This window comes from Patiria miniata, unplaced genomic scaffold, assembly GCF_015706575.1.
Source record: "Patiria miniata isolate m_02_andy unplaced genomic scaffold, ASM1570657v1 HiC_scaffold_9, whole genome shotgun sequence".
Classification (NCBI taxonomy): Eukaryota; Metazoa; Echinodermata; class Asteroidea; order Valvatida; family Asterinidae; genus Patiria; species Patiria miniata.
In genome coordinates this window covers 2,990,412-3,013,992 of record NW_024037076.1, presented here as the reverse complement: position 1 = coordinate 3,013,992, position 23,581 = coordinate 2,990,412, and the positions used below count along the sequence as shown (strand labels likewise).

Below are 23,581 nucleotides of genomic sequence, written 5' to 3'. Positions count from 1 at the left end.
CGATTGACAGCGAAGTAGTAAATCTCACAATAAGGCCATGGGGGAGGGAATGGTTAGACTCGGCCCCAATAGGGCACTTGTCAATCGCTATGACTTGGCTACAGACGTCACGTGGGAATCATGTTGTCCCACATCTGATTGGCACAGCTCTATTGGCTAATCCGTCTGCCTTTACCCGTGTTGATCCGGGTGAGCTACTCGAACACAGCCATAATTAAATTCAAACCTCTTCCAAACAGATCATCGCAGTGCCACACATATCTTAAAATATTCATCTCAATTTTTTTTTTCATCAGAGTGTTCTTTAACTTGTATGAACGGTGCAGCCAGAGATTCAGATTCTTGTCGGTGCATGTGCATCCCACCATGGACTGGAGATACTTGCACAGGTAGGCATTAAGAAACAAGTTGTGTCAATGCTGTGATGACAAGGAAGACCTGTAAAACCTCCAGATAAACCTTGAGTTGCCGCTTGATTGATTTTGCCTTCTCCACTAATGATAGTCAATAATAAACAATTGCTGACAGTAGGATATGGCTTTTTGACACACGAGGGTCGCATAGCACCTGCTGCAAAGCTGAGTCCACATGCATAAGTCTGTAACACACAGACTGTTGAGCACCAAGCGTCTTCAAAGAGTTGATTGTCAACTTCTTCAGAGAGAATGATTGTTGTGCATTGCATATCTCAACAACGTTCATTTTGATTGTGTTGTCTAGAGTGTTCGTTAACTTGTATGAATGGAGGAACTAGAGATCCAGCTACTTGCCTGTGTGTGTGCAGCTCACCATGGACTGGAGATACTTGTACAGGTAGGCTAATTCCAGCCCGACTTTGTGACTTGTTGCGATTGACAGCGAAGTAGTAAATCTCACAATAAGGCCATGGGGGAGGGAATGGTTAGACTCGGCCCCAATAGGGCACTTGTCAATCGCTATGACTTGGCTACAGACGTCACGTGGGAATCATGATGTCCCACATCTGATTGGCAAAGCTCTATTGGCTAATCCGTCTGCCTTTACCCGTGTTGATCCGGGTGAGCTACTCGAACACAGCCATAATTTAATTCAAACCTCTTCCAAACAGATCATCGCAGTGCCACACATATCTTAAAATATTCATCTCAATTTTTTTTTTCATCAGAGTGTTCTTTAACTTGTATGAACGGTGCAGCCAGAGATTCAGATTCTTGTCGGTGCATGTGCATCCCACCATGGACTGGAGATACTTGCACAGGTAGGCATTAAGAAACAAGTTGTGTCAATGCTGTGATGACAAGGAAGACCTGTAAAACCTCCAGATAAACCCTGAGTTGCCGCTTGATTGATTTTGCCTTCTCCACTAATGATAGTCAATAATAAACAATTGCTGACAGTAGGATATGGCTTTTTGACACACGAGGGTCGCATAGCACCTGCTGCAAAGCTGAGTCCACATGCATGAGTCTGTAACACACAGACTGTTGAGCACCAAGCGTCTTCAAAGAGTTGATTTTCAACTTCTTCAGAGAGAATGATTGTTGTGCATTGCATATCTCAACAACGTTCATTTTGATTGTGTTGTCTAGAGTGTTCGTTAACTTGTATGAATGGAGGAACTACAGATCCAGCTACTTGTCAGTGTGTGTGCAGCCCACCATGGACTGGAGATACTTGTACAGGTATGCCAAACACCAGAGTTATATCAATACTTTGATGTTCTAGAAATCCCGAAGACTACAATCAGTAAGTAATCATTTGATAGCAGTTACAGGTCATCAGGGATTGCTGAATGAGCTGGAGTGAGATTTATCCAGATTCTCTGGATTTCAGGATTTCTGAATTCAAAAAACCTAAATGAAAATAATTTCTGGATTAAGTAAAGCCTAAGTGAGATTTCTTATTCCTTTTTCTTTCCCAAAGTGTTTTTTTATGTCATAAAATATAAAAGGACATTGTTTAGGAGTGCCTTTTTAGGACTGTAGACCCTGAGTTGATCTGGGGCTCCGGTGGCCTCTAAACCCCCTGCCAAATATTTTCTTGTGGATTTCTTTCTTAAATTTACCCCAAATCGTAGCCCTGATGGTGGGGGTTCGATATTGACCACCTGTCATCGTGTTCAGTATTTCACTAAGTTTATTAGGCAGTTTTTATCTAATGCTGAATTTGATGTCTTCCAGACAAATCATCGTGGCGAACATATCTGAGATTATTCAGCTCAATTTGTTGTTTTGCAGAGTGCTTGATAACTTGTGGGAATGGTGCAACCAGAGATCCAGATTCGTGTCAGTGCATGTGCAGCTCATCATTCACTGGAGACAATTGCACAGGTAGGCAGTAAGAAAACGAGTTGTGGCTTTTTGCAACTTGTTGCGATTGACAGAGAAGTAGTAAATCTCACAGTAAGGCCATGGGGAGGGAATGGTTAGACTCGGCCCCAATAGGGCACTTGTCAATCGCTATGACTTGGCTACAGACGTTACGTGGGAATCATGATGTCCAACATCTGATTGGCACAGCTCTCGTGGCTAATCCGTCTGCCTCTACCCGTGTTGATCCGGGTGAGCTACTCAAACACAGCCATAATTTAATTCAAACCTCTTCCAAACAGATCATCGCAGGGCCACACATATCTTAAAATATTTATCGCAATTTGTTTTTTTTTCATCAGAGTGTTCTTTAACTTGTATGAACGGTGCAGCCAGAGATTCAGATTCTTGTCGGTGCATGTGCATCCCACCATGGACTGGAGAAACTTGCACAGGTAGGCATTAAGAAACAAGTTGTGTCAATGCTGTGATGACAAGGAAGACCTGTAAAACCTCCAGATAAACCTTGAGTTGCCGCTTGATTGATTTTGCCTTCTCCACTAATGATAGTCAATAATAAACAATTGCTGACAGCCTGACAGTAGGATATGGCACACGAGGGTCGCATAGCACCTGCTGCAAAGCTGAGTCCACATGCATAAGTCTGTAACACACAGACTGTTGAGTACGCAGAGTCTTCAAAGAGTTGATTGTCAACTTCTTCAGAGAGAATGATTGTTGTGCCATGCATATCTCAACAACGTTCATTTTGATTGTGTTGTCTAGAGTGTTCGTTAACTTGTATGAATGGAGGAACTAGAGATCCAGCTACTTGTCAGTGTGTGTGCAGCCCACCATGGACTGGAGATACTTGTACAGGTATGCCAAACACCAGAGTTATATCAATACTTTGATGTTCTAGAAATCCCGAAGACTACAATCAGTAAGTAATCATTTGATAGCAGTTACAGGTCATCAGGGATTGCTGAATGAGCAGGAGTGAGATTTATCCAGATTCTCTGGATTTCAGGATTTCTGAATTCAAAAACCTAAATGAAAATAATTTCTGGATTAAGTAAAGCCTAAGTGAGAATTCTTATTCCTTTTTCTTTCCCCAAAGTGTTTTTTTATGTCAAAAAATATAAAAGGACATTGTTTAGGAGTGCCTTTTTAGGACCGTAGACCCTGAGTTGACGTGGGGCTCCGGTGGCCTCTAAACCCCCTGCCAAATATTTTCTTGTGGATTTCTTTCTTAAATTTACCCCATATCGTAGCCCTGATGGTGGGGGTTCGATATTGACCACCTGTCATCGTGTTCAGTATTTCACTAAGTTTATTAGGCAGTTTTTATCTAATGCTGAATTTGATCTCTTCCAGACAAATCATCGTGGCGAACATATCTGAAATTATTCAGCTCAATTTGTTGTTTTGCAGAGTGCTTGATAACTTGTGGGAATGGTGCAACCAGAGATCCAGATTCGTGTCAGTGCATGTGCAGCTCATCATTCACTGGAGACAATTGCACAGGTAGGCAGTAAGAAAACGAGTTGTGTCAATGACAAGGAAAGCCTCCAGGTAAACCTTGAGTTGCCACCTGATTGATTTTGCATTCTCCTCAGTCAAATGTGTTCATTTAAGAATTGCTGACTGCTGTGATGTGGGATATGGTTTTGTAACACCGGAGGGATGCAAAGCACACGAGGTGAAGCCCAGTCAGAAGAAAATTATAATTATAATCATAATAATAATATACCCTGCTTACAAAGCGCATTTCACACAAGGTCCCAATGCGCTGTACAAGAGTCATTCTATTCTAAGTCTGTAACATACACACTGTTGAAGCTGAGAGTACCTTGAGAACACTGTATGTGTGCTCCAATTTGAAAGTCAAAAAGTGAAAGGAATATTTGTTCAATTGGAAACACTCCTTCAATATAAATACTCCTCTCTATAAATACTCCACTCTATAAATACTCCATTCCGAGTGACTTATTTCTTTAAGTAAGATCATTGATTTGTATATTTGTTAGAATGTCCACTGACAACAGCTAGCTGTATGAACGGAGGCACTTTAGACGAAGAGTATTGTGAGTGTGTTTGTCCTCTGACTCACAGCGGGGATCTCTGTCAAGGTAATTATAGGCTTTGTACAACTGTCAAATGAAATTAGTATGGATGGATTATTTGAATTTATTACAACTGGTGCTATTTTACATTTATTTAGTTGATACAAATATCAGTAAAAGACTTAGTTGGGATGTCGTATTTTGCATGTTTAAAGACAATGTACAACATTTGCAATCATAAATTAAAATCAAAACTGCCAAATTATTATGAAATACCTGACTTGACTGTAAGGGAATAATAGTCTCCAGCTAGCATCCTGTGAAATTAATGTGCCTGTTGTTTTCAAGAAACGTGGAATTTTGTATCATATTCCAGCAATGGTTCGGCCGTACCATCATTGGAAAAATATTAATTCAAATACTGGCCCCAGTTGACTGAATTCAGTTAGTCCCCATTTTGTTTGCAATCGGCATACTTGAATGGGCACATTGCCAGTTAGTCTCGTTCCCTGACCTGAAAATTCTCTGACGTCTGTAAATTGTTCCATTTCATCTGCGGCATTAGGTCAGGGAACCAGGGAACCACACTACAAGAAGGTTTTTTTTTTTTCTTTCCCAAAGTCCATGAACACAACATTTTAAACAGTCAGTGGAACAATATTTGCTAAAATACTTACCCCCAATTTGTCCATTTCTGAAAATTGCAGCAAAAGCAACTGTTGTATATTACTTTTAAGTCCTTTTTCTTGTCGGTTTGATTTGTTGGTTAGTTAGTTTGTTTGTTTGTTTGTTTGTTTGACTGAGAGGGATACCATATCCACTATTTTAATGATAGACATTGGTAATCAAAAGTCAGTAATAAATAAGTCAAAGAAAAAGGAGCAGATATAACTGTATGTGTAAATATAATCCAACATCCCTGGATTATTGTCGAGAGGAAAACCTGCTGTGGTTTCAGGACTGCACAAATATGAATAAATTCAGAAGCAAGAACACAGATGAGAAGTTGATGGTAACTTAGATAATGTATGTTCAAATCCTTTTTTCTTAGATTCGAATGTGTGTTTGACCGGTGACCAGTGCTCGGATGCTACAACAGGGCGTTACTGTGTCCCATCAAATAATGCGTTCACATGCCAGTGTCGTACATACGATGCATTTTTCATGGAAGGAGCCGCATGCGAAAGTAAGTGCAAGCTTGTGAAATGAAACACACTCAACTTAACTTCTGGCTGTGTTTAAAAAAATCAAGTTTTAAACTAAATTTTGAAAAATCTCATTGATGAATGAAGGTTTTTTAAAGTCAACTGTTGGATCGTTGCTATTGTTTTAGTGAAGTCATCACAAGTCTATCACAAGTGAGAACACAATTCATCCAGTCAAGTCACAAGCTATTCAAATGAACGGTGACGAAGACATTCCTTTGTTATTGTTCATTTCCTGATGTGAAGATACTTGTGACCTGTCGCAAGTTCCTCGACTACAACACAGCCTGAGTCTCCTTTATCTAACCCTGTTGTACTTTCTTTTTCAGACCGACGTAGTTTTTCTCTTACTGTCGTGATCACATTGTTGACTGAGACATACCGGTCAGTGTACATCAATCCGTGGTCTTCTGCATTCAGAGCCAAAGCAGCCCTTTATAAACGACTGGTAAGTTGCTTACTTCAATAAGAAAGACAGTCAAGTATACAACAAAGAACCATACTATAAAACAGAATTGCAACGGAGTCATTCACAGAGAGTTGTATTGAATCAATGACTAGTCATCCTGTCTCAAGTGACGTCACAGACAATTCAATTCAGCTATAGGAAAGACATTCCTTTGTCATTGTTCATCCCTACACAGAAATTTGACTTGTGACTGAAAAACTCTGGACAAAGTTCACAAAATGAATTAATGAATTTGTTGATTTCCTGCCATTCATGCCATTTCTATCAGGTTGAGTTGCGGTTGAGAAACGACACAGCAACCAGTGATTTGATATCAGCAGACTGTGTTTCCATCCAAAGCGGAAGTGTCGTGGCTACCATGGTATTACTGTTCCCAGCTGCGCCACCAAGAACTGATGTACAAAGAGTCTTGTCAGAAAACAGACCGTTAACCGATGTTGACGTAGCAATAACCACTGACCCACCAGCACTTCGAGTTAATGGTAAGGTTTTATTTCTATTGGTTTAATATAAGAGAGTCTTGAGCACCAATAAATTAAAGAATATTTGATGACAATACCATAACATTAAATTAATTCACTACTCATTCATGCCTAGCAAAGTACCACTGAGTCGGGGGTTTTGTTTGTTTGTTTGTTTGTTTGTTTTGGCGATTTTTTGACAAACCTAAAGCCATCAGAAGAAGTACAAGGGAAGGATGCTTCATTACATAAGCCTTTTAGCAAGCAGCTGATGATTAACTTTTTCAGACGAAATATTTTCTCAATATTGATCTTTCAGCAGTAACAGATTGTCCGCCAGACTATTGTCAGAATGGTGCAATGTGCGTGAAGTCAGGGTACTACGTGTCTACGTTCACCTATACCTGCAGGTAATCTACAATGATCATGACTAATCTCGCAATACAGGTGCTTAATCAACCTGTGGCATAAGTCATTCAGCCCTACTACCCTGATCAGCCAGTTTGAAACATGATCGAATGTGGTCATTAAATTCATTGTAAGTTTAACCAGCAACAGCCGTGAAAAGTCTTTAAATGTTGGATGTATTTGATCTTCTGATATTTAGAGTGAAAAAACAAATCTACTTCTGTCCCATCTGTTGTAAAGTTTATCTGCTCATCTTAACCACTGATATGTGTTGTTTTCATAATTTAGTTGTGGGACTTCATTCGCCGGTGAACGCTGCGAAACAGTCATTCCAGTCCCCACTGAAGTTCCAACAGCGACAACAACAGAGTCACCAGGTGGCATATCAACTGAAGTAATCGTCATCATCATTGTTGCATGCGTTGTTCTCTTCCTGGCAGTAGTAGTGTTACTTCTGTGCCTCTGTCTTCTGATACGACGTCGTTATATTATCGCGTCTACTCGTGGCTGGCAGAAACCTGACGGTCCGAGGATCAATTATGGTCTGTCTGAATACACCGATCAGAGTTATTACCAAGATAACGGCTATGATACATCAGCAATGCGAGATGAAGAGGTTAGAATGGATCGTCTGATGAATGTTATGAGTCGTTCACCATACTTACAGCAGGTAAGATTACAGTACTCACACAGTTGTGGTTGAGACCATCATAAGCCCATGATAAGCCCATCACAAGCCCATCACAAGTCCATCACAAGTCCATCACAAGTCCATCACAAGTCCTTCACAAGTCCATCACAGTCAATAGCAAGTCCATCACAAGTCCATCACAAGTCCATCACAAGTCCATCACAGTCAATAGCAAGTCCATCACAAGGCCATCACAAGGCCATCACAGTCAATAACAAGGCCATCACATCTCCATCCCAAAAAGTTTTTGAATTGACTGGAGACTCATGGCTTGTAATTGACTTTTGATGGACTTGTGAAGACCTTGAATGAATCAAGTACAGCACAGAGTACTGAGAAAGTTCTTCAAGGAATTGTGCTATTTCAAAACCTATTGTGGATTTCTTACTTCGACGTGTACGTTGTGCATGTGCCATCCAGGGCGTGTTTGGGTTTTTTTTGTTCATGAGTGGCAAATTGGAGGTGAAAGTTTTCCTTGATTATCCGTAAGACGTAACAAGATCACGCTTCCTTTAAATGTGTGCTTTCTTTCGATCACAAGTCAATCAGAAGTCCTCCAGCCCCAAGTTAGGTCACATTTCTTTGTTATTTGTCTCCCCTGTGACTTGTGACTGACTTGTGATAGGTCCAACTCATGAGATACAGTCCGGCCACTCATCTACTCTCAGGAAAATGTATGCATGAATTTTGTTCTCTTTTGTTGTTGGCAGGGTTTGTCAAGCAGGCATGATTTCATCAGACCGTACATCGTGACCGGAACGGAGGAATTTTACCAGGATAACCAACATTTTGATGATCCGAGGGTGAGTTGATATGAAGATATTATCAAGGGAGAAATACACCGATATAAATCATATCAGATAAGATCTAAAGATTGAAGAGGGCAATCAGATTAAGTTAAACAAATGTAACAAATCTCTCTTATATGTGAGCTTCTGACAAGGAGTGGGGGCAACTCAAGGCTTCAGTCAGTATGCTGGAGACAGATAGGAGAAATCATATCAGTGTGGTTCTTGTCTGCCGCTATCCACTACACTGACACGCCCCACTGATCACCCCCCCCCCCCCCCCCCCCCCCCCCAGCTAGGTCTCTTGAGTCACAGCTGTCACACCTCCACGTTTATTCTCATTTCTGATGTGCTCCAAACATTTAAACATTGAGTTTCCAACAGTTCTTCTCAGAACCACAGCCACATAAACTCTAATGGTGCAACCGTAAACTCACACGGATTCACTGTGCAAACCTTCCAATCTGAATTGAAGCGATATATTTCTTAATATACCTTTAACTTGTTTTGATTTACACAGGATGATGATGGGATGGTGGGTCGTGTTGCTTACAATCCAATGATCTACCACTAGACTGAGGTCAAGCTAACCATAGCATCAGCTGATGTGAGAATGTATATATCTTCATCTAAATAGCTGAGTTTATATTCATTAGTCCAATAACACATCAAAATGATAGGAAATGGTGCATTGTTATTCCACAATTATCATGTATATAACACAAAGTGAATGAAAGAAGCAGAACTTTGGACCATGAAACTATTATATACTGACGATATTAGGAATAAGATAAGGACATATATACTGACTATATTATTCATCACATAAAGATGGAAAGTTTGTTTAAGAAATGTATTCACTTTTCCTAATTCTACAATTATTTACATATTAACACTTTTTATATAATTGCATTGACAACAAGGTCCAGATTACTTGCTTAATGCTTTTAATGGATGGTGTATTATCCTCATATATTGCCATTTTAAATGCAGAGTATCTTAAATGCTTCGTATTAATTGCTTCTGATTAAAATGTGGGCTTGTTTATCTGTAGTTTTCAAATTACATTTTGAAAGTCATAGATGTTTCTGATGGAAATTTCTCTTCAGCATATCAACTCTGAATATGACTTAACTGTTCAGTAATATGTAATATGTTGATAATTTCCCCTTCAAAAGTGCTTATTTTATGAGCACTTCTTTTAAGCCTCAGTTAATGACAACCTAAGTTCTTTGTATACTATATACCTTTAATTATTATACAATGTTATCATGTAGTAGCTGTTTATATTTTGGGAATGTGTATGAAGGTCCGCAAGATGTTTTTCCTGCAATTTTCAAAACTTTTCAACCAAATTACAAAGGAAAAAATTGCAATGGGTTAGCCTTACATTTTAAATTGAATTTGGCCAAATATTTTCTTTCCTGCAAACGCCTCAGAAATATCAGTTGATGCAAGTCGAACAATTTTTAGTATTCATATTTTTTTACTTGTTTTGCTCCAAATTGTTATTCATTATTTCTTTGGAATGGCACATCTGCCCAGGAAATGTGTGGAAATGTGTCTAAGTGACCCTAAGGCATCTTTCCTGCAAGTTTTGAGCAACTTTATTTTTTGACCAAAATTGAAAAGAATTGCAAGGGGGTCGCCTTACATTTTTGATTAAATTTGGCCAGAAATCAACATTTCTGCAAACAAGTTAGAAATGCTTATTGATACAAGAGATGTTTTTAAATTTTATCTGGTTTTATAAGAGCTTTCCAGTATAAATAATTGATTGAAGGAAAACGAGTTTTGGACCATGAGTTTGTTTATTTTTGTGTTTTAGGCGTTCCCAGGGCTATCAACCTTACTCCCAGGCGCTATTAATCTTTGATTATAAATAGCATGGTCTTGGGCCTAACCTTAATTTTTTTGTCACTAAATTTGGTCAAAAGACGACTTTTCTGCAAACTTTGCCATCCCCCCCCCCCCCCCACCCCGCGGATTTTCTGACATCAATCTTAAAAAAGAAAACCTGCTCAAAAACCATCACAATGCGCCGTGAAAATGGGTAGGGTATATAATTTGCAGTATGGATGGATATAAGTTTTGAAGAGCGCCCCCATTGGAAAGGCGGGTACCAGCTTTTGAATTTTTGGCCAAAATAATAAATTTTTGGAGAAAATTTTCAATGTTCACTGATGTTGCCCCATCTGTCCAGAAAACGTGTAGGAATGTGTTTAAGGGACCGTTGGACATTTGTCCTGCAAGTTTGGAACAATTTCAATAAATGTGCGCTTGTAAAACACTACATTGTTACGATATATTATTTTTTGACAGTTTCTCATGATATTCAATATTATTTCAATAGAGGGCGCGCCACATAAATAGTGGTCTCGATAGTTATCCACCACAAAACTCGTTTGGGGGGCAACAACTCCAGAAATACAAGATGTTTTAATTTTATTTTAAAGTTATTGGTCGCCCCTAGCGGAAGTTCCTCTAGAGGCGATTAATAACGGGCGCCCCCAGCGGTACGAGCGTTAATATAAACCGCTAGGGGCGACAATATATATATTAACGCTCGTACCGCAGGGGGCGACCGTTATTGTCGCCCGTAGAGGAACTTCCTCTAGGGGCGACCATTATTGTCGCCCCTAGCGGTATGTATTAACGCGCTTACCGCTGGGGGCGACCGTTATTGTCGCCCCTAGAGGAACTTCCGCTAGGGGCGACCATTATTGTCGCCCCTAGCGGTATGTATTAACGCGCTTACCGCTGGGGACGACCGTTATTGTCGCCCCTAGAGGAACTTCCGCTTGAGGCAACAATAATTGTCGCCCCTAGCGGTATATATTAACGCTCGTACCGCTGGGGGCGCCCGTTATTGTCGCCCCTGGAGGAACTTCCGCTAGGGGCGACAATTATTGTCGCCCCTAGCGGTATATATTAACGCTCGTACCGCTGGGGGCGACCATTATTGTCGCCCCTAGAGGAACTTCCGCTAGGGGCGACCATTATTGTCGCCCCTAGCGGTATGTATTAACGCGCTTACCGCTTGTGACGACCGTTATTGTCGCCCCTAGAGGAACTTCCGCTTGAGGCAACAATAATTGTCGCCCCTAGCGGTATATATTAACGCTCGTACCGCTGGGGGCGCCCGTTATTGTCGCCCCTACTAAAGTAAACCACAAACTACACACAAGAAGGCGTGTTTGGCAATTAAACCGTACTGTGTTTGGCGCCCTCAATATTGAGGGCGCCAAACACGTTTCATTGCATAGATTGTAGCTCACTGCACAAACTGTGTAGAAAACATGCCATATCTGCGTTTCCCTCACAGCACTAGCGTAATACGAACCAAGGGGTGTAGAAAACATGCCATGTCTGCGTTTCCTTCGATAGCATAAGCACATACGAGACAACGGGTGTAGAAAACATGCCATCATGCCATATCTGCGTTTCCCCCCCTCACTAGCACTAGCGCATACAAACAAACCAAGGGGCAAGAAAAACACGCTATATCTGTGTTTCCCTCCATAGCACTAGCGCATACAAACCAAGGGGTGTAAAAAACATGCCATATCTGCGTTTCCCTCCATAGCATTAGCGCATATGAACAAAGGGGCGTAGAAAACACGCCATATCTGCGTTTCCCTCCATAGCATTAGCGCATACGAACCAAGGGGCGTAGAAAACATGCCATATCTGCGTTTCCCTCCATAGCATTAGCGCATACGAACCAAGGGGTGCAGAAAACATGCCATATCTGCGTTTCCCTCACTAGCATTTAGCGCATACGAACTAAGGGGCGTAGAAAACACGCCATATCTGCGTTTCCCTCCATAGCATTAGCGCATATGAACCAAGGGGTGTAAAAAACATGCCATATCTGCGTTTCCCTCCATAGCATTAGCGCATACGAACCAAGGGGCGTAGAAAACATGCCATATCTGCGTTTCCCTCCATAGCACTAGCGCATACGAACCAACGGGTGTAGAAAACATGCCATTTCTGCGTTTCCCTCCATAGTATTAGCGCATACGAACCAAGGGGCGTAGAAAACATGCCATATCTGCGTTTCCCTCCATAGTATTAGCGCATACGAGCCAAGGGGTGAAGCAAACATGCCATTTCTGCGTTTCCCTCCATAGCATTAGCGCTTAAGAACCAAGGGGTGTAGAAAACATGCCATATCTGCGTTTCCCTCAATAGCATTAGCGCATACGAACCAAGGGGTGTAGAAAACATGCCATATCTGCGTTTCCCTCAATAGCATTAGCGCATACGAACCAAGGGGGGGGGGGGGGGGGGGTGTAGAAAACATGCCATACATCTGCGTTTCCCTCACTAGCACTAGCGTTTGCGAGCCAAGGGGTGTAGAAAACATGCCATAACTGCGTTTCCCTCAGTAGCATTAGCGCATACGAACCAAGGGGTGTAGAAAACATGCCATATCTGCGTTTCCCTCAACAGCATAAGCATCCACAGAAAATTTTAACGCGGATCGAGGGCGCCATGGGCGTCGCCAGGATTTCTTCTAGGCGGGGGGGGGGGGGGGGGGGGGGCACATTGTTTCCCCTAAATCCAGATATTTTCCAGCTTTTTCCCGATTGATTAATTTTTTCAGGGACATTTGCCACCCCCAACCAATTAAATTAACAACAATATGACAATATGACTTTGCGCCTCTTTTTGTTCTTTTTTTCTCTTTTCTTTTTTTTGCCCTTTTTTTTTGTGGCCAGTCTAGGGGGAAGCACCCCCTTGGCCCCCCCCCCCCCGCGACGCCCATGAAGGGCAACATGGACTACGACAAACTTTGTATAAAACCACTCGTTGCGGGCAAGGGCGGATCAAGGGGGGCAACGGGGGCCATGCCCACCCCCCCAAAAAAAAAACCAAACAACCAAAAAACCCCAATATTTTGGTTGCAGGTTGCCTTGCCGAGATAAGTCAATAATTTGTTGATCACATTGAAATTACTTCTGTTAATTGCCTGTAATCAAAGACGCCTTATATTTAAATATCAAGAAAATCAGTGTACCAAGAAACTTAAAAAATACATTTCAAAGAATAGTGTCTTCAGCGCGAAATCACTTTTTATTGTTTGGTGATTCCCTTCATATTCAAGAAAAAGTCTTAATATAATTAACACCAATAATTGGATAATATTCAATAGAACGGTTGTTTCTTGAGTTGTCGTCTGGAAACGAGTGTATTGTGTTTGTAGTACTAGTAGGCAGGTTTTTACCAGTGGGTCATGAACTTGAGGGCTTGTAAAAAAAAAAGGGTAGAAGCCGTGCACAGGACTGTGAGCTTGTAGATCTGTGCAATTTGGATGAAATTGGCATGGGCGAATTTTTCAAGAATGTGCAGTGCCAAGTTAAAAGTTGTTTGAACGAACAGTTCGTAAAAAAGCTGCAAAAAACCCCTAAAAATTGGCACTATTTTTCCTCATAAAAGATAAAACATTTTGGCCTGTGTACGCAAGTGCGTATGGCGCCACTTATACAGGGTGTTTAAAAAAGAAGAAGGAAACCCAACTTCAAAGAATGAGTACGGACAGACGATATGTTTACTGGCTATAAAACTGGTATCATCTGAAAGCGTAATCTCTATGCTTTTCAATGATACCGTGTTTAGGTTTTCTGAGTCATGCATCACTGAGCATCATTGTCTTGAAAACTGGATGCAAAAATGCAGTTGGTTCACTTTCAAAAAAAAAACCCACTGGGCACGGTGTGCCTATTGTTACGGAAATGTCTGTGAAATGGCTTGAATGTTAATCCTCGGGAAAATGGCACATTTTTTCGAACGTGGCTTGGTCAAAACGAGAAATTCATGGCAAACAATAAAATCCAGTTTTGAAACCAACCCGACTTGTTTTTTTGTGTTTCTTTTTATGCACTCGTGTCTTCTTCTTGAATACTTATTATCATGCACACCATGCCTATTGTGTTTCACATGGAAGTGAACCAACTGCAATTTTGCATCATATAATCTCATGACAGTGGCGCTCAGTGATGCATGACCCTGGAAAAGTAAACAAGGTATCATTGAAAAGCATAGAGATTGCGCTTTCAGATGGTACCAGTTTTATAGCCAGTAAACATTTAGTCTGTCCATACTGGTTCTTCAAATGTGGGTTTCCTTTTTATTGAAACACCCTGTATAGTTGTGTGACATCAATACTACGTACGTAACGTTTGGTGAACAAACGAGACGCGTATAACGTACATGTAAAACATGTGCGTTCGGCCCACTGATCTCTCTATGAAGACCGGATAGCGGATAAAGAGCCGCACAATGAATGAATTTGACGCCATATTGGTGAGACCGGTGAGACCGGCTGGTTATCTACAAATGACAAGTTGCCGTCTACCTCCATGTGTAGACAGCACGATTACTTTTCACCTGACTTATAATTTGACCACCACCACTGACCAAACTCAGAAATATAGTCCGAATCTTTTTGGTCTGGGAACCCATGGAACCGAAGCACATGGTGGTTTGTGAGCATGCACGGTGTGTGGACACGTTGACAAATGATGCCAAAGCGCGCGTCTTGAAACATCGGGGGAGAGCCGCAATACGCCTATACCGCTTTTAATTTTGCCGGTGGCGAGACATGCAGACAACATAATGGTAGATATGCGGAACTGTGGCCTCTGGATTTCGGTGAGTTGGAGGTTCTTTATATTTTGCTGAATGTGAAGGTTTGTGTCCAGGAACTTGCTCGACACAAGCTTTTTGTGTATGGTTAATTAGATGATCGTTTTACATGAGGAATCTGGGGCTGAAACCTAGACTGCTGATGCATTAATTTGAAGTAACTGTTCTGGTTCAACACAACGTTGAAATTCGCATCCCCGGCACTACATTGCATTGAGCACACCTCAAAAAGGTGTCAGGAAATGAGTTTCGCGATACAATTGTGCTAGTTTGAACATTACTGACTCCGAATATGATTTGTTGTTCCCAATTCGAACACCATTACGACATTGGGTGCCATTGAGAAAGATACTTGGCCATAGGGCTATCGCAAACTTGCTCTTTGAAATAGTATAGGTAGAATAATCATGTATCTACGGGCCCGGTTCCTATATAAGGGAACATCCACTTTTCAATTATTTGACCTACCAAACTAGTTGGCGACATTTAGAACATGTAGGTATGTCATAGATAAAAGGCAGGGTTTTGATTTTTTTGGGGTAAAACGACGATGAATACGACAAAACGCAACACGAAAATAGAGATGGCAACACCGCGTGATGTACTGTGAGCGCGCAATGCGCGCTGAATCGCCGACGGCACCAACCGTAAACCGTGCAGGAAAATCGTTTCTACCCCAAGAAAGTGTTCAAAAATTACAAAAATGTGTCATTATACTGAGAGAAGTCTTCTTTAAGTTGAAAAGGTAATTTTTGAGTAATTAAAAACACCTTGACTCTAATTTGATCTAAACAGGGGCCCTACATACACGATCGCCAGAATAACAGGCAGTGGCAGCCATTTAGATTTTTTTGAAAATTGCTTCTTATTCTACCTATATTTTTTCAAAAGACTTTTAATGTGCTAAGGCCATTAGGCCTATATCAAAACATCTTTCTCAATATGACATAATCTGTCTGTGTGCCAAATACCATGCTTGTATCATCAAAACCAATACGTAATTCCCCCAAATATCCCTTATCTGCCCCTTAAGAATAACCAAAGCTCAGTACAGTTTTGTAGTGTACACAAAGCCGTACAGATTTATGACTTTCAATAGACAATACGTGAAATTTTACCTGTCAAAGCAACCGCCACGCAGGCGCAGAGAAACAGAGCCTCGATCCGCGAGTCATGTCGAAAGTTGACGGCAGAGGGCGCGTTGTGGCGGATCAGAAAGTGACCCAAACCAACTACGTACGACTCACGGCGCCGCGCTTTGATATCATCTAAATCCTAGATCTGCTTTTTCTAACCGCGAAATTGTCCTCTTGTGCAACCATGCATTCCCTTCCTCAACAAGGATCCAATTAAGCTGTAAAAAGTTCATTATCTCTTAAAAAAATATGTATTTCGTTTAGACTTATTGCAAAAGTTGAGACATGATGATGAGTTGTTGTACCAGCAAATTCTTGAAGTTTTGACAATTGAAAAGCTGCGTCATTAAGCCCGGTCTTCACAAAATACCAGCGAAACACATGTAACTTTCCACGAAAGTATTGTAACAAGCGGTGAACAAACCGTGAATAACAATTAAAGGGTCCATGCCATGCAATGTTTGTAATGCAATCATTGAGAATGTACGTTTGTGTCCATCTTATTTTAAATATTAATTTTCTCAAAATGTTTTCAATGAAGACATTTTTGTGTTCACAATTTGAATAGAAAACCCCTAAATTGAACAGTGTCTTCCTGAAATGACATCACAGCAACTGCGCCCTCATTTGTCAGGAAAAGCGTGGAAAATGTTTAATGTTTTAAAAAGTGCGTTTTTCGATAAAATTAACCAAAAAGGGTTGTTAATTAGATTTCATAAATTTGAGAGGGGTAGAAAGTTTCACAAAATGTGTTCCCAAGTGAGAATCATATCATTGGGCCTGTTAACGTAAAACGATTTTTCATACAGGACGGTGACTGTGCTAACAAAAAAAACATGCATAGGAAAATAACACTCCATACCGGTGCCCCCTCTAGTGACGCCCATGAAAATCATTATGGGAAAACAACAAGGGCCCGGCTTACGCATTTTTGCCTTGAATCTCCGTAAATCCTCCAAAATCAATCACTGAAGAATAAGTAAGTTAGATGCCTCTTCAAGCTTGACCAACCCTAGTCGAGATAATTTTATAAAAGACGCCATTATTGTAGGTCACTGTCAAATATTTATTTACACCTTTATACAATGGGCAATAACTGTCATATTTGTACAATTTAAATTTTTAAAAGATAGACTTAAAAGCAAATTAAAAGAAGATAAAATAATGATTAAAATATTTGTTATTTGATCAAAATAGAATAAAATAAATTTTCATTTTCATTTTGTCATCTGTCATGCAAATTATCCGTACTTTTTTGGGTCGCGGGTTGATATTGACGCCTCTTCGACTTCACTCAACTTTAACAGAAAGGATACAAGCCATATCACCCAAATCCTCAATAAAATAACCTTAAATCAATGCATTTGTTTTGTTTGTTAATTTCCGTGGATATCTCATAGCCAAATTATTAACTAGATAAATATTTTACTATTTCACCTTCAAAACATGCAACACCTTTCCATTTCAATAAACTTGCAGTTACTTTCCCTATTTAACCAAACACCAATGAGTATAAGCAATAATCCAATTAATATGACTTTCATAAGATTTTAAGGAAGATAAACTAAAACTTGGGGAAAAAATCAGTCGAGGCTTGAAAGATATAATTTAGCAATTCAAAATGGATTCGTTTGTCGAGACCGTTTCCTTGTTAATTGGATTATGAAAGAGGGATTAATAGCAGGCTTATCGAGCGCAACATCCGTGGATAATCGCCTCTTAGCAGACCTCCTCAATCTCCTCCCAGTAACAACCTTCATGACAGCACTCCTCGGTCAGGCTTCGCTTGGCAATGTTACGACCAGAAAGGAAGGAGTTGGCCTTGACTGGAGTCAAGAATTCTGTCAAGCAAAACAAACATCTCTTGGTTACCTGTTATTAGTCATGTGCAATTTATAAAAACAAAATTGCCCTTAATTGCCACCAGAGCCCCCAAACCAGAAATGTGATAAATAGTAAATGACTGACATTTTATTAATGTTGAGTTTTTGCACACAGATACGCTGCGAATGTGATATCTGTATTGAATCCTCGTCGTACAAGTTTTGACCAATCAGCGGGCGTCTATGAGCCTTGCCTTCGGAAGGTCGATCACGTGATTAAACGAAACTTGACCAAGTACACTTCCCATTTAAAGGATAAAGCTTGAATAAGTAAGATAATTTCTACACACTTTGCTATACAGGGTGAGTAAAAAAAAACGAAACCCAAATGTTGGGACTATTTCTAAGTGAAGTTCTGCATGTACCACTTCAAGAATCTAGGATATGAAGGCCCAATTCATAAGCTTTCTTTTAGTACAAGAGTCATTCAAATCACTGGTGTACTTTTGAAGTTATGGAAGTTTACACACAACCACCGCTGTCCACGGATCACAAAAAAGGTGTGCGTTCTTTCAGCAAAACGAAAACAATTCACACACATTCCTATATGTGATTTGTTTTCGTTTTTCTGAAAGAACACTTTAATACCTTCTTGTGATCTGTGGACAGAACTTTAAAAAGGTGGTTGTGTTTAAACTATCGTAACTTGAAAAGTATATACATGTAAGTGATTTGAATGATTCTTGTACGGTACTAAAAGAAAGCCTATGAATTGGGCTTTTGTATCATAGACTTTGAAAGGGCTACATTTATAACTTCACTAAAACAATGGTCCCAACATGTGGGTTTCGCTTTTTTGACTCACCCTGTATTGGACGAAAATCTCACTTTTTCGGATATACCCAATTTTAATATAAAATCTGCCAAGGCTATAGGCAAAATCGAACGCAATCAGATGTGCTCACACCTCAGTAATAAGGCTCTTAGAAAGGACAGACTGTTACATAACAACGATGCTTTTGTGTTTCATTTAAGTGAATAAGACTTGCTTACCCGATAGCTCCAGTTCCCTCTTCCTCGGCACGACCTGACAGTGGCAGTAAGCGTTCGCCTTCTCGGTCAGAGTTTCTCCGCAAAATGTGTGAGCCGGTCCATCCCAACGTTTCTTGCTGAACACAAATTCAAATAAATCAAAATCAAAATTTAATCAGAGGTCAATATGTAATCATAATTGTAATAAGGTCCATCTACTAATTCTAGTGGACTTACCCTTCGGCTTTGACTGTAGCAGCGAGAGCCTCACAGGTAGCTGCCGATGGAGCTTTATCTGAAATCGTCAAAAACAAAAAAATAAAAGCAATTGGTACAAGTATATTGCCTTGAGCAGACCGACTTATTTGTCTTTATAAAGTCGGGACCTTTTACCCAGTTCATTCTTTTACCCGAGTACATGTTCCGTGATTTACTTTTGAGAAGATTGCATATTTTAAGCTATGCATACATTTCGGGTAAACGCTGTTTAGGTTTAAGACATGGACTAATATGCAGAGCATTCAAGTGAACTGCGGAGCGAGGAATTAATTCTGCTTTTCTTTGGATGCATTGAGCCGGATGCAGTACATTCTTCCCTTGCCTGTAGCAAAAAAAAAGGTTTGAACACTAGTCTTGTGCTGTTTACTTCGTACCAAATTAGCCTAGCTGTTTCACATATCGATCCGCTTATATTTGAAGGTCTACCGGAGAAATGTGCTGCACTTTCAAATTCGTAAAAATGTGTGGAACCCGCGTAGGCAATATACATTTTAGATAAAAAAAACAAACAACCCAACCAGCAAACAAACAAAAACAGCATACAATGTACAGAAACAAATTCAAAGACGCGCACCATATGATGATGTTCGTCGGCCTGAGAGTTTGATCCAGTCGAGTCCACCACACAAGTTCGGTACAAGTCCGTTCTCAAGTAAAAGTGGATGTAAAGAGGCAGAGAGAATGTTTTTGCCACGTTTCATTTCAATAGCTTGTTACTTGACTTGAGAATCGGATGACATGAGATGGACTGGTGATTGACTCGACTACAAACACTCTTACGCGCTGAGAAATGAAACATGAAACGAATGTGAACCTGGTGTAGCTATATTAGACATTAAGTTCAAAATCAATACCTGCTATGTCGAATGCCCACTACAGTTTTGCCCACTTTCAATACGTTATCTTACCTGCCAAGGCAACCGCCACGCAGGCGCAGAGAAGCAGAGCCACGATCCAACGAGTCATGGCGAAAGTTGACGGCAGAGGGCGCGTGTGTGGGATCAGTGATCAACGGGGTCCCAACAGGCAGAGTGATCCAAACCTGCACACACGGCGCTTTTATAAGCAGTGCGGGTACTTGACGAAACGCGTGGATTGAATATTAATCAACCCCATTGGTCGAATACAGTCATGACGTGTAAACTTATGCTAATTCTATTCAGTGCTACGACCAATGAGAATGAACCTCTTTGAGCAGCGATCGGTTTGTTCCATTGATACAGTATGCAATATCAGGCATTACTTAGCAACTTAAACGTGACCATAGCATGAGATTCGCTCTTACCCCCCCCCCCCCCCCCCCCCCCCCCCCCGCAAACGGGACGCCGGGAAGGGAGCTCTGATGCGAGACAAGCCATCACGGGCCACGACCCTGCAGGATTTTAGACGGCCGTTAAGTCACCATGTGTACTCTTTTATTCCCATTCATAAATGCTTTTATTTTTCGTTGGAAAGCGTTAAAGTGTATGAAAATCTGTGAAACTTATCTGTTTTGTAAATTTTCAATTCCCGTCACTTGCGCAGGCTCCGTTTCGATTCGAATTCACGTAAGGCTTAACTTGCATATTACGCGACGCTCAAATTTGTCCACATGGCCCGCAATGAAAAAGAAATGACATCCGGTATGGAATGTATGCATTTCAGAAAGTTTTCGGGTAGCATTTGCGCGCATCAGCTATATAACTGCGGTCTTAAACAGCTGCATCCAGATGTCTTTGTATATAGGTCCTGATATTGAAGTTACCCAAAATGCCATGATTGCCATCCTCACTTTCTTTACAAGATTCTGTGAAGCTCATCAGCCCTTGTACGAGCGAAGGTATCAGAATGTTAGGTTTGCAAACCTTAATTGGAAATTAAGCTTGGTGTAGATGTACATTGTGCTTCACCATACCTGAGGCAATTTTTCAAACTGTGTAGTTTTCTAGAAATATAAATCACTTGTTGAAGAACTTACGAATACTCTTTCCAAAACTTAACATTGATCACGTGTGAACATTGACATTGCGTTAAAAACTCTCGTATTAATATTTAGGACTTTTTCTTTAATTTTGTCTTATCAAACAACTTAATATTGTCCAGTAACTGTTTCCTCAAAACGGCCAAATAAGAAGCTAATTAAACCCAGCACGCTCGAGGATACCAGCAAGAATATGGCCAATTATTATTCTAACCTATCTATCCGGCTTATTTTTTTTCTTTTAGTCAATTACTGTCGAGAGCTGTGCAATTCCGAAAATAAATAGTTTTTTTAATTGATTAACCTTCATCTCGTTTCATTCAAAGATGAGTTTCGGCAATTAAAAATGAAAATCGATTTTAAAAAGTCAAGGTCCTAGTTTCCCTCTTAATTGACAGGGTTGTAATTACAGCAAGTATTTCCGGAGATGCGCACAAAATGCTAGCAGAAAGCACTTATAACTTGCTTCTCTAAATTGACGGCAAATATGCAGGTTAATCCTAACCCTGAGTGGAAGACTTTAGTAAACTAAATATCAATTAGATGTCATTGATCATTCTGATATGGCAATTAATAGGCAGCAATAAATACTAACCTTGTGCCGACAAGTACATAACTACCTTCATCATTACTGATCTGAAAAATAATTACATCTGTAAAGTTTCGTTGCTTTCGTTACTCTTATAGTGAACCCCAGCAATTGTTTTAGAGGGAAAAAGATTCACCAGTTCGTTTTTGTTTTTCAAGATATTCATACATGTATTTATATTTCGTATGGCCCTAAACGGGTCGTATTTTAACTTTGCTATAAAACGGAATAGGATATCCAAAGTGTGTTCACCTATAAAACAATCGGCAAAGACCCTTGTTTTTTCTGACGAGACATGTGCACAGGGATTTTTTTTAAATTTCTCTGATTTGTCAGTCCCCTTTTCATGGCACACTATATCTTCCATAACAGAACGTATAGGCAGTTGGAAGATAGATGAGTCCTCAAAATATGCGAAGGCTGTCGTAAGATTCAAAATGAATTTTTTTCCCCTATTTCCCCGAAATAAATTTAGTTTCTTTTAGTTACTATACATAAACGAGGATCACGATACCCTCGCAAACATGGGTGCGCATATGGTCATAAACAAAAAAAATTGCCATAGAAACCATGAAGTCAACAAATTTCTTGCGAGGAATGAAAATATTATGAAGGAACAAAACTGAAATGGGTTGTAGTTCACAAGCTACAAAATTCGACAGAAAGTATATATACTTAAAGTAAAACATTTAATTGTATTTGAAACTTAACGATATCCGTGGCTGGAAAAATAATCATAAAGTTGGAAGGTCATTTCTATTCTAGGTCGCAATTAATAGTTGGCCACAATTAATACTTGGCCTTGTAAGATTTGCAATCATACTTGATAATAATCCACGGCAATCGTCACAAAATAGAAAAATAGGATAACAATTGCTGGTATGATTAACCTTGGTCAGATATGAAGTTTATTTTAAATAAAAAATGTAATTAGTTTGTGAGGATAGTCGGCTGACAGAGTTTCTTATCTACTTTTTTTGTTAATTTTCTCGGTTCGATAATATGTAAGCAATACTCAATCTTCTGGAATCATCCATGAATAAGATGTACAGCCTTATTTGATGCATTGTTCATGTACAATGTATACAAAGCAATAAGCATCACATTTGGATTATTTTTAGATCGATGCTGGATGTTAAATAGAAACAGAGAAAGCGATGTCCTGAAGTCACTCTTGTAATCCGATACAGATCCAATTCAGCTCGTAAAAGTGAATCGATCTCTTAAAAGTTAATTTAGCTCAAATTGCGAAGAACGATGATAATAATTAATACCAGCAGATTTGGAAGGTTGTGACCGTTGAAGTAGTTCTTATTAAACGTTACCTTCAACAAAAATAGCAGAGAAAAAATGCCCGCGGAAATGTCCACTTATGTACTTCAGAAACAAAATTAATTTCCTGCCGCACAGGTGTTTAACGGGTCAAAGATAACTTTAACTTTCATGTATATTTCTTTACCAGCATATAGTTGGAACCAAAGTGTAACTTCGGGTAGGTTAAACTCGAATTAAGAAATAAAGAACAAGTCAGTTATTGATTCGGGGAAAGTTTCCATATCCTACTTCTTGTAAAAGAAACTGTAGAAGACTTCTTCGACCACTGGAGCGTTGCTGCATTTTCAAAAATCTTATCTACAGGGTGACCCCAAAACAAAATGCAACCCTGAAACGTTTGCTTTTTTTTTTTTTTTTACAAAAACATGATCTGTGAATTGTTATGTTTTGGATATCA

General features: G+C 40.0%; 2 protein-coding genes across 7 annotated transcripts in view; one reads left to right on the top strand and one right to left on the bottom strand.

The window, feature by feature from the left end:
* Positions 1-10,167, top strand: part of LOC119720231 (neurogenic locus notch homolog protein 1-like) — a 43,116-nt gene extending 32,949 nt beyond the window's left edge. The window contains exons 33-48 of one of the 6 annotated variants that reach the window (XR_005270076.1): positions 297-389; positions 721-813; positions 1,145-1,237; positions 1,569-1,661; positions 2,217-2,309; positions 2,651-2,743; positions 3,075-3,167; positions 3,723-3,815; positions 4,319-4,420; positions 5,406-5,540; positions 5,889-6,007; positions 6,297-6,510; positions 6,809-6,899; positions 7,186-7,274; positions 8,299-8,391; positions 8,897-10,167. Coding sequence is in view for 5 of the 6 variants with exons in the window: in XM_038189850.1 (XP_038045778.1) it covers positions 297-389; positions 721-813; positions 1,145-1,237; positions 1,569-1,661; positions 2,217-2,309; positions 2,651-2,743; positions 3,075-3,167; positions 3,723-3,815; positions 4,319-4,420; positions 5,406-5,540; positions 5,889-6,007; positions 6,297-6,510; positions 6,809-6,899; positions 7,186-7,567; positions 8,299-8,391; positions 8,897-8,950 (1,934 nt within the window). In the remaining variant the exon portion in view is untranslated. Of the gene's footprint in view, positions 1-296; positions 390-720; positions 814-1,144; positions 1,238-1,568; positions 1,662-2,216; positions 2,310-2,650; positions 2,744-3,074; positions 3,168-3,722; positions 3,816-4,318; positions 4,421-5,405; positions 5,541-5,888; positions 6,008-6,296; positions 6,511-6,808; positions 6,900-7,185; positions 7,568-8,298; positions 8,392-8,896 lie in introns of all 6 variants that reach the window. The other 5 variants (XM_038189850.1, XM_038189848.1, XM_038189849.1 and 2 more) reach the window with 5 other exon arrangements.
* A 7,044-nt stretch (positions 10,168-17,211) lies between these two features.
* On the bottom strand, positions 17,212-20,343 carry LOC119719907. Its single transcript, XM_038189378.1, has 4 exons — positions 20,209-20,343; positions 19,259-19,316; positions 19,043-19,158; positions 17,212-18,007 (listed from the first exon to the last, which is right to left on the bottom strand). The coding sequence occupies exons 1-4, from the start codon at positions 20,264-20,266 to the stop codon at positions 17,886-17,888; spliced, it is 354 nt and encodes a 117-aa protein (XP_038045306.1). The 5' UTR covers positions 20,267-20,343; the 3' UTR covers positions 17,212-17,885.
* Positions 20,344-23,581: the final 3,238 nt, after the last annotated feature.

Bases quoted from the DNA above. Each gene is read 5' to 3' on its own strand.
- LOC119719907 (XM_038189378.1), bottom strand. From the start codon at position 20,266: ATGACTCGTTGGATCGTGGCTCTGCTTCTCTGCGCCTGCGTGGCGGTT. The intron at 19,317-20,208 runs GTAAGATAACGT...TGACGATTTCAG, and splicing joins CGTGGCGGTTGCCTTGGCAG to ATAAAGCTCCATCGGCAGCT. The intron at 18,008-19,042 runs GTAAGCAAGTCT...TTTGCTTGACAG, and splicing joins GAGGGAACTGGAGCTATCGG to AATTCTTGACTCCAGTCAAG.